This window comes from Arachis stenosperma, chromosome 10 (assembly GCF_014773155.1).
Source record: "Arachis stenosperma cultivar V10309 chromosome 10, arast.V10309.gnm1.PFL2, whole genome shotgun sequence".
NCBI lineage: Eukaryota > Viridiplantae > Streptophyta > Magnoliopsida > Fabales > Fabaceae > Arachis > Arachis stenosperma.
The window spans coordinates 125,940,229-125,954,678 of NC_080386.1; the positions used below are offsets into that span (position 1 = coordinate 125,940,229).

The following is a 14,450-nucleotide window of genomic DNA, read 5'->3' on the forward strand; positions in this document are numbered from 1 at the left end:
GAAAATAAGGAACAAGGAGATTAAAGAACGGGTCCACCTTAGTGATGGCGGCTTGTTCTTCCTCTTGAAGATCTTATGGAGTGCTTGAGCTCCTCAAGTCTCTTCCTTGCCTTTGTTGCTCCTCTCTCACGATTCTTTGATCTTCTCTAATTTCATGGAGAAGGATGGAATGTTCTTGGTGCTCCACCCTTAGTTGTCCCATGTTGGAACTCAATTCTCCTAGGGAGGTGTTGATTTGCTCCCAATAGTTTTGTGGAGGAAAGTGCATCCCTTGAGGCATCTCAGGGATTTCATGATGAGTGGGATCTCTTGTTTGCTCCATCCTCTTCTTAGTGGTATCCATGAGGACTTGGTCCAACCTTTTATCAAAGTTGACCCTTTTTGAGTTTGAAAGGGACCTCGGGGATCACCTTCTTCTTGGCCACAACTTCATAGAAGTGGTCTTGATGCACCCTTTAGATGAATCTTTCCATCTCCCATGACTCGGAGGTGAAAGCTTTTGCCTTTCCTTTCCTATTTCTAGAGGTTTCTCCGGCCTTGGATGCCAAAAATGGTTATGGAAAAACAAAAAGTAATGCTTTTACCACACCAAACTTAAAAGGTTTGCTCGTCCTCGAGCAAAAGAAGAAAGAAGAGAGTAGAAGAAGAAGAAATAGAAAAGATGGAGATGGTTTTTTGGTTCGGCCAAAGGGGGAGAAATAGTGTTTTGAATTTGAATGGTGAGGTAGGTGGGGTTTTATGAAGGATGGATGTGAGTGGTGAAGAGAAAGATGAGATTTGATATGTGAAGGGTTTTTGGGGAAGAGGTGTTGAGGTGATTGGTGAATGGGTGAAGAACAGAGAGAGTGGTGGGGTAGGTGGGGATCCTGTGGGGTCCACAGATCCTGAGGTGTCAAGGAAAATTCATCCCTACACCAAGTGGCGAGCAAAAATGCTCTCTATGCCAATTCTGGCGTTAAACGCCGGGCTGGTTCCCATTTCTGGCGTTTAACGCCAACTTCTTGCCCTTTCCTGGTGTTTAACGCCAGTCTGGTGCCCCTTTCTGGCGTTAAACGCCCAGAATGGTGCCAGACTGGGCGTTAAACGCCCATTTGCTGCCCTTACTGGCGTTTAATCGCCAGCAAGGTCTTCCTCCAGGGTGTGCTATTTTTCTTTCTGTTTTTACTTTTTCAATTGATTTTGTAACTTCTCATGATCATCAACCTACAGAAAATATAAAATAACAAAGGAAAATAGATTAAATATAACATTGGGTTGCCTCCCAACAAGCGCTTCTTTAATGTCAGTAGCTTGACAGAGGGCTCTCATGGAGCCTCACAGATACTCAGAGCAATGTTGGAACCTCCCAACACCAAACTTATAGTTTGAATGTGGGGGTTCAACACCAAACTTAGAATTTGGTTGTGGCCTCCCAACACCAAACTTAGAGTTTGACTGTGGGGGCTTTGTTTGACTCTGTTTTGAGAGAAGCTCTTCATGCTTCCTTTCCATGGTGACAGAGGAATATCCTTGAGCCTTAAACACAAAGGATTCTTCATTCACTTGAATGATCAATTCTCCTCTGTCCACATCAATCACAGCCTTTGCTATGGCTAGGAAGGGTCTGCCAAGGATGATGGATTCATCCATGCACTTCCCAGTCTCTAGGACTATGAAATCAGCAGGGATGTGATGGTCTTCAATCTTTACTAGAACATCCTCTACAAGCCCATAAGCTTGTTTTCTTGAATTGTCTGCCATCTCTAGTGAGATTCTTGCAGCTTGCACCTCAAAGATCCCTAACTTCTCCATTATAGAGAGAGGCATGAGGTTTACACTTGACCCTAAGTCACACAGAGCCTTCTTAAAGGTCATGGTGCCTATGGTACAAGGTATTGAAAACTTCCCAGGATCTTGTCTCTTTTGAGGTAATCTCTGCCTAGACAAGTCATCCAGTTCTTTAGTGAGCAAAGGAGGTTCGTTCTCCCAAGTCTCATTACCAAATAACTTGTCATTTAGCTTCATGATTGCTCCAAGGTATTTAGCAACTTGCTCTTCAGTGACATACTCATCCTCTTCAGAGGAAGAATACTCATCAGAGCTCATGAATGGCAAAAGTAAATCCATTAGAATCTCTATGGTCTCAGTGTGAGCCTCAGATTCCCATGGTTCCTCATTAGGGAACTCATTGGAGGCCAGTGGATGTCCATTGAGTTTTTCCTCAGTGGCGTTCACTGCCTCTTCCTCCTCTCCTAGTTCGGCCATGTAGGTCATGTTAATGGCCTTGCATTCTCCTTTTGGATTCTCTTCTGTATTGCTTGGAAGAGTACTAGGAGGGAGTTCAGTAATTTTCTTGCTCAACTGTCCCACTTGTGCCTCCAAATTCCTAATGGATGACCTTGTTTCAGTCATGAAACTTTGAGTGATTTTGATTAGATCAGAGACCATGGTTGCTAAGTCAGAGTGGCTCTGCTTAGAATTCTCTGTCTATTGCTGAGAAAATGATGGAAAAGGCTTGCCATTGCTAAACCTGTTTCTTCCACCATTATTGTTGTTGAAACCTTGTTGAGGTTTCTGTTGATCCTTCCATGAGAGATTTGGATGATTTCTCCATGAAGAATTATAGGTGTTTCCATAGGGTTCTCCCATGTAATTCACCTCTTCTATTGAAGGGTTCTCAGGATCATAAGCTTCTTCTTCAGATGAAGCATCCTTAGTACTGCCTGGTGCAGCTTGCATTCCAGACAGACTTTGAGAAATCAAATTGACTTGCTGAGTTAATATTTTGTTCTGAGCCAATATGGCATTCAAAGTGTCAATCTCAAGAACTCCTTTCTTCTGATTTGTCCCATTGTTCACAGGATTCCTTTCAGAAGTGTACATGAATTGGTTATTTGCAATCATTTCAATTAGTTCTTGAGCTTCTGTAGGCATCTTCTTCAGATGAAGAGATCCTCCAGCAGAGCTATCCAAAGACATCTTGGACAGTTCAGACAGACCATCATAGAAAATACCTATGATGCTCCATTCAGAAAGCATGTCAGAGGGACACTTTCTGATCAATTGTTTGTATCTTTCCCAAGCTTCATAGAGGGATTCTCCTTCCTTCTATCTGAAGGTTTGGACTTCCACTCTAAGCTTACTCAATTTTTGAGGTGGAAAGAACTTTGCCAAGAAGGCATTGACTAGCTTTTCCCAAAAGTTCAGGCTTTCTTTAGGTTGTGAGTCCAACCATATCCTAGCTCTGTCTCTTATAGCAAAAGGGAATAGCATAAGTCTGTAGACCTCAGGGTCAACCCCATTAGTCTTGACGGTGTCACAGATTTGCAAGAATTTAGCTAAAAACTGATGAGGATCTTCTAATGGAAGTCCATGAAACTTGCAATTTTGTTGCATTAGAGAAACTAATTGAGGCTTAGCTCAAAGTTGTTTGCTCCAATGGCAGGGATAGAGATGCTTCTCCCATAGAAGTCGAGAGTAGGTGCAGTAAAGTCACCCAGCACCTTCCTTGCATTGTTGGCATTGTTGTTGTTTTCGGCTGCCATGGGTTCTTCTTCTTTGAAGATTTCTGTTAGGTCCTCTACAGAGAGTTGTGTTTTAGCTTCTCTTAGCTTTCGCTTCAAGGTCCTTTCAGGTTCAGGGTCAGCCTCAACAAGAATGCTTTTGTCTTTACTCCTGCTCATATGAAAGAGAAGAGAACAAGAAAATATGGAATCCTCTATGTCACAGTATAGAGATTCCTTGAGGTGTCAGAGGAAAAGAAAATTAGAAGGAGGGGGTAGAAAATTCGAACTTATCAAGTATGATGGAGTTCGAATTGTACATTGAGGAGTGTTAGTCCATAAATAGAAGGATGTGAGAAGAGGGAAAGAAATTTTCGAAAATAAATTAAAAAGATTTTAAAAACATTTTGAAAAATACTAATTGATTTTCGAAAACCAAGAGTGGAAAAGAAATCAAGTGATTTTTGAAAAAGATTTTGAAATTAGAAATAAAAAAGATATGATTGAAAAATATTTGAAAAAAATGTGAGAAAAATATATGATTGAAAACTATTTTTAAAAAGATGTGATAAAAAAAAGAGATATGATTTGAAAAACAATTTAAAAAGATTTGATTTTAAAAATTAATGACTTAGCTAACAAGAAAAGATATGATTCAAACATTAAACCTTTCTCAACAGAAAAGGCAACATACTTGAAATGTTGAATCAAATCATTAATTGATAGAAAGTATTTTTGAAAATGGAAAGAAATTGATTTTGAAAAAGATTTGATTGAAAATATTTGATTTGAAAAGATTTGATTTTGAAAAGATTTTGAAAACTTGAAAAAAATTTGAGTTGAAAACAGAATCTTCCCTCTTGTGCCATCCTGGCGTTAAACGCCTAGAATGGTATACATTCTGGCGTTTAACGCCCAAAGCACTACCCTTTTGGGCGTTAAACGCCCAACCAGGCACCCTGGCTGGCGTTTAAATGCCAGTTTGCCCTTCTTCACTGGGCATTTTGAACGTCCAGCTTTTTCTGTATAATTCCTCTGCTGTATGTTCTGAATCTTCAATTCTCTGTATTATTGACTTGAAAAGACACAAATTAAAAATATTTTTTGGATTTTTAATAATGAAGAATAATCAAAATGCAACTAAAATCAAATAACAATGCATGCAAGACACCAAACTTAGCAGTTTGTATACTACTGACACTAACAAAATGAGAATGCACATGAGAAACACAAAACACTCAAGTCAAGAGAATTTAAAAATCAGAGCAATGAAATCATCAAGAACATCTTGAAGATCACTTAAGACACATGAATGAATGCAACAAGAACAGAAACATGCAATTGACACCAAACTTAACATGAGACTCTAGACTCAACAAGAAACATAAAATATTTTTGGTTTTTATGATTTTGTAAATTTTTTTGGATTTTTTTGAAAATTAAGTGGAAAAGAAAACAAAGGTATCAAAATTCTTAATGAGAATTCCAGGAATCATGCAATGTTAGTCTAAAGCTTTAGTATAAAGGAATTAGACATGGCTAGCCAAGCTTCAGCAGGACATTACATTCAAGAGCTAAATTGATGAGAATCAATCAGCTTTGGTGATGATAATAACATCACCTTGAAACACTAGAATTCATTCTTAAGAACTCTGAAGAAAAATACCTATTCTAAGCAACAAGATGAACCGTTAGTTGTCCAAACTCAACAATCCCCGGCAACGGCGCCAAAAACTTGGTGCACGAAATTGTGATCTCTACTTTTCACAACTCAAACAATCCCCGGTAATGGCTCCAAAAACTTGGTGCTCAATACCATGGTCTAAACATAATTTCACAACTTCGCACAACTAACCAGCAAGTGCATTGGGTCGTCCAAGTAATAAACCTTACGCGAGTAAGGATCGATCCCACGGAGATTGTTGGTATGAAGCAAGCTATGGTCACCTTGTAAATCTCAGTCAGGCAGATTCAAATGGTTATGGATGATATATGAATAAAGCATAAAATAAAGATAGAGATACTTATGTAATTCATAGGTGAGAATTTCAGATAAGCGTATGGAGATGCTTTGTCCCTTCCGTCTCTCTGCTTTCCTACTGTCTTCATCCAATCCTTCTTACTCCTTTCCATGGCAAGCTGTATGTAGGGTTTCACCGTTGTCAGTGGCTACCTCCTATCCTCTCAGTGAAAATGTTCAACGCACCCTATCATGGCACGGCTAATCATCTGTCGGTTCTCAATCAGGTTGGAATAGAATCCAGTGATTCTTTTGCGTCTGTCACTAACGCCCAGCCTTCAGGAGTTTGAAGCTCGTCACAGTCATTCAATCATTGAATCCTACTCAGAATACCACAGACAAGGTTTAGACCTTCCGGATTCTCTTGAATGCCGCCATCAATTCTAGCTTATACCACGAAGATTCCGATTAAGGGATCCAAGAAATAAACATTCAAGCCTTGTTTGCTTGTAGAACGGAGGTGGTTGTCAGGCACACGTTCATAAGTGAGAATGATGATGAGCGTCACATAATCATCACATTCATCAAGTTCTTGAGTGTGAATGAATATCTTGGAATAAGAACAAGCTAAATTGAATAGAAGAACAATAATAATTGCATTGATACTCGAGGTACAGCAGAGCTCCACACCTTAATCTATGGTGTGTAGAAACTCCACCGTTGAAAATACATAAGAACAAGGTCTAGGCATGGCCGAATGGCCAGCCTCCCAATAATCTAAGAACTAGACGTCCAAAGATGATCCTAAGATCAAAAATGATCAAAAGATTCAAAGATCTAAAGATGATCAAAGATCCAAAGATGAAAATACAATAGCAAAAGGTCCTATTTGTAGAGAACTAGTAGCTTAGGGTTTACAAAAATGAGTAAATGACATAAAAATCTATTTCTGGGCCCACTTGGTGTGTGCTTGGGCTGAGCATTGAAGCTTTCATGTGTAGAGACTTTTCTTGGAGTTAAACGCCAGCTTTTGTGCCAGTTTGGGCGTTTAACTCACATTCTTGTGCCAGTTCCGGCGTTTAACGCCGGGCAGTTTTGAGCTGATTTGGAGCGCCGGTTTGGGCCATCAAATCTCGGGCAAAGTATAGACTATTATACATTGCTGGAAAGCCCAGGATGTCTACTTTCCAACGCCATTGAGAGCGGGCCAATTGGGCTTCTGTAGCTCCAGAAAATCTACTTCGAGTGCAGGGAGGTCAGAATCCAACAGCATCTGCAGTCCTTTTCAGCCTCTGAATCAGATTTTTGCTCAGGTCCCTCAATTTCAGCCAGAAAATACCTGAAATCACAAAAAAACACACAAACTCATAGTAAAGTCCAGAAAAGTGAATTTTAACTAAAAACTAATAAAAATATACTAAAAACTAACTAAAACATACTAAAAACATACTAAAAACAATGCCAAAAAGCATACAAATTATCCGCTCATCAGTCTTGTCCGTCGAGCGTCCATGTGTGTACGTTGGGCCTGCATGTTGAAGGTGGAGAGACACTACTTTTTTGTGTCAACAAGATGATAGTAGTGCTCAGCTCAAACTAAACGTCCACTGTAACACCCTACCACATAGAGCCTTACGCTTAAGTCGTAAAGTAGAGGTGGCGAGGTATTACGACTTCTAAAAAAAATAAAATACATACTTATAGTAGTAGAAAGAAGATAATAGACTAAGAGCCTTGAAAAATGGGTAAAATAAAACAGCAAAATGAAAAGCGCCACGCTCCGGAAGCGGAATAACTTGCGTGTGAGTCAAACTATAACTATCAAACGTAAGATAATAAAAGTATGAATAGAAAGCCAAAGGTGCAAAATAACAAGCTCCTCACTTAGCCCGCGAAGTCAAGGATGGCTGGAGAATATTTACATATATATATATATATATATATATATATATATACATATCCAAAACCTAAAATGTACATAAACAAAACCCTGCCTCTCCATAAACATCTAGGAGGATCAAAAAGAATAAGTTATGCGGAGAAAAAGCTAAGTATGTGTATATACATCACTACACACCAAAATAACCCAATAACCACTTCGCTTCAGGTGTCCAGATGCCTAATGAGATACCTTTCGATCTGCATCTGAAAAACAACAACATAGTATGGAATGAGAACCGGAGGTTCTCAGTATGGTAAAGGTGCCCGCATAGTTAATATAAAAGGTCCCGGGAGAGCCAGAGGCATTCCTAGAACTCCGACACTCAGAATTATTCTTAAGGAAAATAAACTAAACCAAAAGTTAGGTAAGCTATCTAAGGTATTCTAGTTCTGAATCTAACTTTAACTTAATACTTCACTTTTTGACACCTCCAATCCTCCGAGACATTGGTGGAACAACCCTCTCTCCTCACACCTTCGTCAAGAGGAATTTCTAAGAAAACATACACATACAGTTCAAACAAGGAAAACACAGATAGAGAAGCATTTACAGCAAGTAGAACAAGTAGCGGATAAGTAGAATTAAACAGTTAAGCAAACCAAAACAATGCACACTCAAGCAAACAAACAAATGCATATGATGTATGCCTGTCCTATGGCTGATGAGTCTCATCTGTCGGTTATACAGTCAACCCGACAAGTCCTGGTAGTTAACCATTGGACAGTCCCTCTGTGCGCGCATCCCCAAGCTCAATAATATTCCATGGAGTCAAACTCCAAGCTCAAATATAATATTCCATGGAGTCACACTCCAAGCTCAATAGTATAGTATTCCATGGAGTTAAACTCCAAGCTCAATAATATAGTATTCCATGGAGTCGAACTCCAAGCTCAATAATATTCAATATTCATATTTATGTGCATGCCCATGGGGGAATGCGGGGAGTTAAAGTGCCCGGTCACATCTTGCGACAGAGGGTCAACAAATAGTCTCAAATACACAAGCCACATAATAATCTCTTTCCCTTTTAAAATAACACTTCAAATCCAAACTTCAATTCTTATAGAAATTTTGGCAATATCTCTTCTAAGACTCAAATTTCTACCACCCTTCAAGGGTCCCAACTATCAAACCAAACACCTCTCAGTCATTCAAATCATTTCCAGTAACAAATTATTTCAAAATCAAATAAATACCAATATTAAATCTTTTTCCAAACCGACCAACTTTAACGGCAAATTATTGACAACAGCTAAACCTCACATTTTATACCATATACACAATCCATCAATTATTCATTCATTTCATTCCTATCTTTAGGTCTTCTAGCCTAAGTTTTTACGTGACATTAAACATTAACTATGAGAAACCAAAACCATACCTTCGTACGAAATCAAAATATTCAAAGCTCGGGAGAAGCTTTCTGAGTGAGCTATCGAAGAAGAAAATGTCCAGAATCGTTTGTGCCTCCTAAAACTCCCGTTGGCCAAACCCAAAGGAAAGAGGAGCTACGTCACTGTCAACTTCCACTAATAAAAAATGGTACCAACGTGTAGAAAATGAGGTTACGAATACTCTTACCGGATTAAATTTTTAATTGGAGTTACGGATTGTAAGAAATCGAAGACAGAAGTTTGGTGGGATTTAAGTTCCTTTTTTTTCTCTCTCGGCTACGCTCTTTTTTTTTTTCTTTTCATCGTTCTCTTACGATATTCACACAATATATATGTGTGTGTTATTATTATATAAGCCTTATGATATATATATATATATATATATATGCACACAGCCCAATATATAATGATAATAATAATATATATGTAACTTAATGCAAAATATAAATTGCCTTTTACTTTCATACTTTATGATTAATAATAGTAATAATAATACTAGTGATAGTAATGATAATCATGTAATAATAATAATAATAATAATAATAATAATAATAATAATAATAATAATAATAATAATAATAATAATAATAATAATAATAATAATAATATAGATTTGATTAAATTAAAATTATTATAAAATTAGTTCAATTACTAATAATAAAAATAATTTTCTAAAAATAAGGAATTCTAATTTTATAAAATAAATTATAACTTATTTATATTTATATTTTTAAAATTGAGGGTCGTTACATTTTATCCACCTTACAAAAATTTTCGTCCTCGAAAATTGATATAAAATAGAAAAGATTCATACTAATGTAACTTCCCTTCTTAAACATGTCAAAGAAAAATAGAAAGATTTAACATGTTTAGTTTACATATCCAGGATATTCTTATGGCTTAAAAGTCTACACAAAGCGGAAGATATAAGATAGGCTCGATGCAGAAGGGTTATAAAGCAGGCTGGTATTAGAACGACGGATTTATCGCTTCTAATACTCACTTCATCTAGCTCTTAAGTTCTGCTGATTCTAATGGTGTCACCTTACGTAATACAATCGAAACTGGTTCAGCCTCTGACACTAAATCTATCACAACTTACTTTTTCTCTCGACACCTAACTGGTTATCAAAGAGATATTTCTATCGGCCTAAATTCCTAGTCCGTATCCAAGTCCAAAACTACGTCCAGTCTTTCCAGTTCTAAACTTCCATATCCAGCTATGTAACCTAATCGGAAACGAGATCCTAGTTCTACATAGAACAAATCTGTCCTACGCATTATGTATCATACTTACCTCAATCCTGTCATGGCCATCCCGTATTTGCGGCTCTTCCACGCGGACAATCCCTAGACATGTGTCCTGGTGCTCCATATCGAAAGCACATTCTCAGTCCAGCCCTGTGCGGCTCCTCTGGAGCAGTCTCACCAAAGCCTTCCTGTAGCAGTGTCCACTTCAAGCAGCGATCCTCTGCGAGCTGGCTCTTCTTAGCTAACTCAGTGAAATTTGTTAGCTTTTGTGGATACACGTAATTAAAGATATCTCTACTTAGTCCTTTCTCATACTGAGCACACTTCCGTTCCTCATAATCGGCTGGATTTCCTTGACAAATTTTTGAGAAACGGCACAGGTTGTCAAATTCACGAGTATAGTCAGCGACGGACATATCCTTTTGCTTCAGCTGCATTAACTCCAATTCCTTTGCAATGCGAAAGGCATGCAAGAAATATCTCCCATAAAACTCTATCTTGAATCTATGCCAAGGGACATCTGTTAACTCCACCTGCAAGGTATGACACAATTCTTGCCACCAATTTTGAGCATCTCCCTCCAACATATGAGTCACTATCTCTACTGACTGTACTTCAGGAATGTGCTGAGTGTACGAAATCCTCTCTACTTCTCGAAACCACTGATCAGCCTCCAGGGCATTTGCGTTTCCGTTAAACTGAGGTGGACCATTCTTGAGGAAATCAGTAAGGGTCATTGACCTATAGTATCGACTTACGTTACTCGTACTAGCACTAGAGTTTCCACCTCGACGTTCTTGCTTTGGTTTAACCACGAGATTTCCTTTCCGTATACCTCGTTCGGATCCACGAGACGACATTTGGTCACTGTTCACACCAAACAAGTGATATTAAGTTGATCAGTCTCAATATCGCAAGTTTAATGCTTCAAGGTCCAAATGCATGCTCATGAACATTTATGCCACATATATCAGTCAGATATCCTAATAGCACATACACACACACAGAGTATGCCAGAAGCATAATCAGTCCATCCCTCAGGCTCTATAGAAACGAACTGCTCTGATACTATAATGTAACACCCTACCACACAGAGCCTTACGCTTAAGTCGTAAAGCAGAGGTGGCGAGGTATTACGACTTCTAAAAAAAATAAAATACATACTTATAGTAGTAGAAAGAAGATAATAGACTAGGAGCCTTGAAAAATGGGTAAAACAAAATCGCAAAATGAAAAGCGCCACGCTCCGGAAGCGGAATAACTTGCGTGTGAGTCAAACTATAACTATCAAACGTAAGATAATAAAAGTATGAATAGAAAGCCAAAGGTGCAAAATAACAAGCTCTTCACTCAGTCCGCGAAGTCAAGGCTGGCTGGAGATATATATATATATATATATATATATATATATATATATATATATATATATATATATATATATATATATATATATATATATATATATATACATATCCAAAACCCAAAATGTACATAAACAAAACCCTGCCTCTCCATAAACCTCTAGGAGGATAAAAAAGAATAAGTTATGCGGAGAGAAAGCTAAGTACGTGTATATACATCACTACACACCAAAATAACCCAGTAACCACTTTGCTTCAGGTGTCCAGACGCCTAATGAGATACCTTTCGACCTGCATCTGAAAAACAACAACATAGTATGGAATGAGAACCGGAGGTTCTCAGTATGGTAAAGGTGCCCGCATAGTTAATATAAAAGGTCCCGGGAGAGCCAGAGGCATTCCTAGAACTCCGACACTCAGAATTATTCTTAAGAAAAATAAACTAAACCAAAAGTTAGGTAAGCTATCTAAGGTATTCTAGTTTTGAATCTAACTTTAACTTAATACTTCACTTTCTGACTCCTCCAATCCTCCGAGACATTGGTGGAACAACCCTCTCTCCTCACACCTTCGTCAAGAAGAATTTCTAAGAAAACATACACATACAGTTCAAACAAGGAAAACACAGATAGAGAAGCATTTACAGCAAGTAGAACAAGTAGCGGATAAGCAGAATTAAACAGTTAAGCAAACCAAAACAATGCACACTTAAGCAAACAAACAAATGCATATGATGTATGCTTGTCCTATGGCTGATGAGTCTCATCTGTCGGTTATACAGCCAATCCGACAAGTCCTAGTAGTTAACCATTGGACAGTCCCTCTGTGCGCGCATCCCCAAGCTCAATAATATTCCATGGAGTCAAACTCCAAGCTCAAATATAATATTCCATGGAGTCACACTCCAAGCTCAATAGTATAGTATTCCATGGAGTTAAACTCCAAGCTCAATAATATAGTATTACATGGAGTCGAACTCCAAGCTCAATAATATTCAATATTCATATTTATGTGCATGCCCATGGGGGAATCCGGAGAGTTAAAGTGCCCGGTCACATCTTGCGATAGAAGGTCAACAAATAGTCTCAAATACACAAGCCACATAATAATTTCTTTCCCTTTTAAAATAACACTTCAAATCCAAACTTCAATTCTTATAGAAATTTTGGCAATATCTCTTCTAAAACTCAAATTTCTGTCACCGTTCAAGGGTCCCAACTATCAAACCAAACACCTCTTAGTCATTCAAATCATTTCCAGTAACAAATTATTTCAAAATCAAACAAATACTAATATTAAATCTTTTTCCAAACCGACCAACTTCAACAGCAAATTATTGACAACAGCTAAACCTCACATTTTATACCATATACACAATCCATCAATTATTCATTCATTTCATTCCTATCTTAAGGTCTTCTAGTCTAAGTTTTCACGTGACATTAAATATTAACTACGAGAAATCAAAACCATACCTTCGTACGAAATCAAAATATTCAAAGCTCAGGAAAAGCTTTCTGAGTGAGCTATCGAAGAAGAAAATATCCAGAATCGTCTGTGCCTCCTAAAACTCCCATTGGCCAAACCCAAAGGAAAGAGGAGCTACGTCACTGTCAACTTCCACTAATCAAAAATGGTACCAACGTGTAGAAGAGGAGGTTACGAATACTCTTCCGGATTAAATTTTTGATTGGAATTATGGATTGCAAGAAATCGAAGCCAAAAGTTTAGTAGGGTTTAAGTTCCTTTTCTTTTCTCTCTCGGCTACGCTCTTTCTTTTTTTTTTTCATCGTTTTCTTACGATATTCACACACACACACACACATATATATATATATATATATATATATATATATATATATATATATATATATATATGTATGTATGGCTTAAGAAAGCCTATAAGCCACCGCCTTGACTTTCTTTATTATTATATAAGCCTTATGATATATATATATATATATATATATATATATATATATATATATATATATATATATATATATATATATATATATATGCACACAGTCCAATATATAATGATAATAATAATATATGTAACTTAATGCAAAATATAAACCACCTTTTACTTTCATACTTTATGATTAATAATAATAATAATAATAATAATAATAATAATAATAATATAGATTTGATTAAATTTAAATTATTATAAAATTAGTTCAATTACTAATAATAAAAATAATTTTCTAAAAATAAGGAATTCTAATTTTATAAAATAAATTATAACTTATTTATATTTATATTTTTAAAATTGAGAGTCGCTACATCCATTATAGATATACGTATATTGTTTTGAAATTCTGAATGTTATCTTTCTAACACAATTGGAACCGCTTCATTTGGACCTCGATAACTCAAGTTATGACTGCTAGAGTGTGAAGAGGTCAGGGCTAAAAACTTGCATGCCGGGCCTGGTGGACATGTATACCGAGCATATGTGATTTGGGCTCCAATTTCCTTCTCTTTGGGCACGCTTTTCTTCCTTAGGCTACATTTTTTCTGTACTTGTATTTTTCTTATGAAAAAGCTTTAGTTCTTAATTGTTTTTTAGCCAAAAACTTCTGAAAATATAAAAACACTATCACAACTCCAAATAGTTGATTATTTATAAAATTCCATTAGAAAACATAAAAAATTTGATTAAAATTTAAGAAAAATGAAAAAGAACTAAAAAATAAGATGACATGTCATCAGCACACATCTATGCGCACGCAAAGATCTGATTGCGTGCCTCATTTAAAAAGGCACATGACTCGCGATTTTGGAATTTTTTTTGGCCCATTTCAAATCACTAAAAGTCATTTTGAAAGAAAATATTGAAGGGGGATTAATATACACTCATACACTAACCATTTTTACAATTTTTCCTTAGGTTTTAGTGAAATTCTAGAGAGAGAAGCTCCAACTTCTCTCTAGAATACCTAGGGTTTACTCAATTTTCTTTTTATTTTAGGTTTTAGTTTTGTTTAATTATAGTTTTGATATTGATTTTGTGTTCTTGCATCCTAATTCTCTTAGAATTTAGTGGTAGTTATC

The 14,450-nt window shown here is 36.8% G+C and overlaps 1 protein-coding gene across 1 annotated transcript; it reads right to left on the bottom strand.

The window, feature by feature from the left end:
• Positions 1–10,085: 10,085 nt before the first annotated feature.
• LOC130957651 (uncharacterized) lies at positions 10,086–10,889 on the bottom strand. The gene has a single exon (XM_057884500.1). The coding sequence runs from the start codon at positions 10,887–10,889 to the stop codon at positions 10,086–10,088; it is 804 nt and encodes a 267-aa protein (XP_057740483.1).
• Between the last annotated feature and the right edge of the window lie 3,561 nt (positions 10,890–14,450).

Bases quoted from the DNA above. Each gene is read 5' to 3' on its own strand.
- LOC130957651 (XM_057884500.1), bottom strand. From the start codon at position 10,889: ATGTCGTCTCGTGGATCCGAACGAGGTATACGGAAAGGAAATCTCGTG.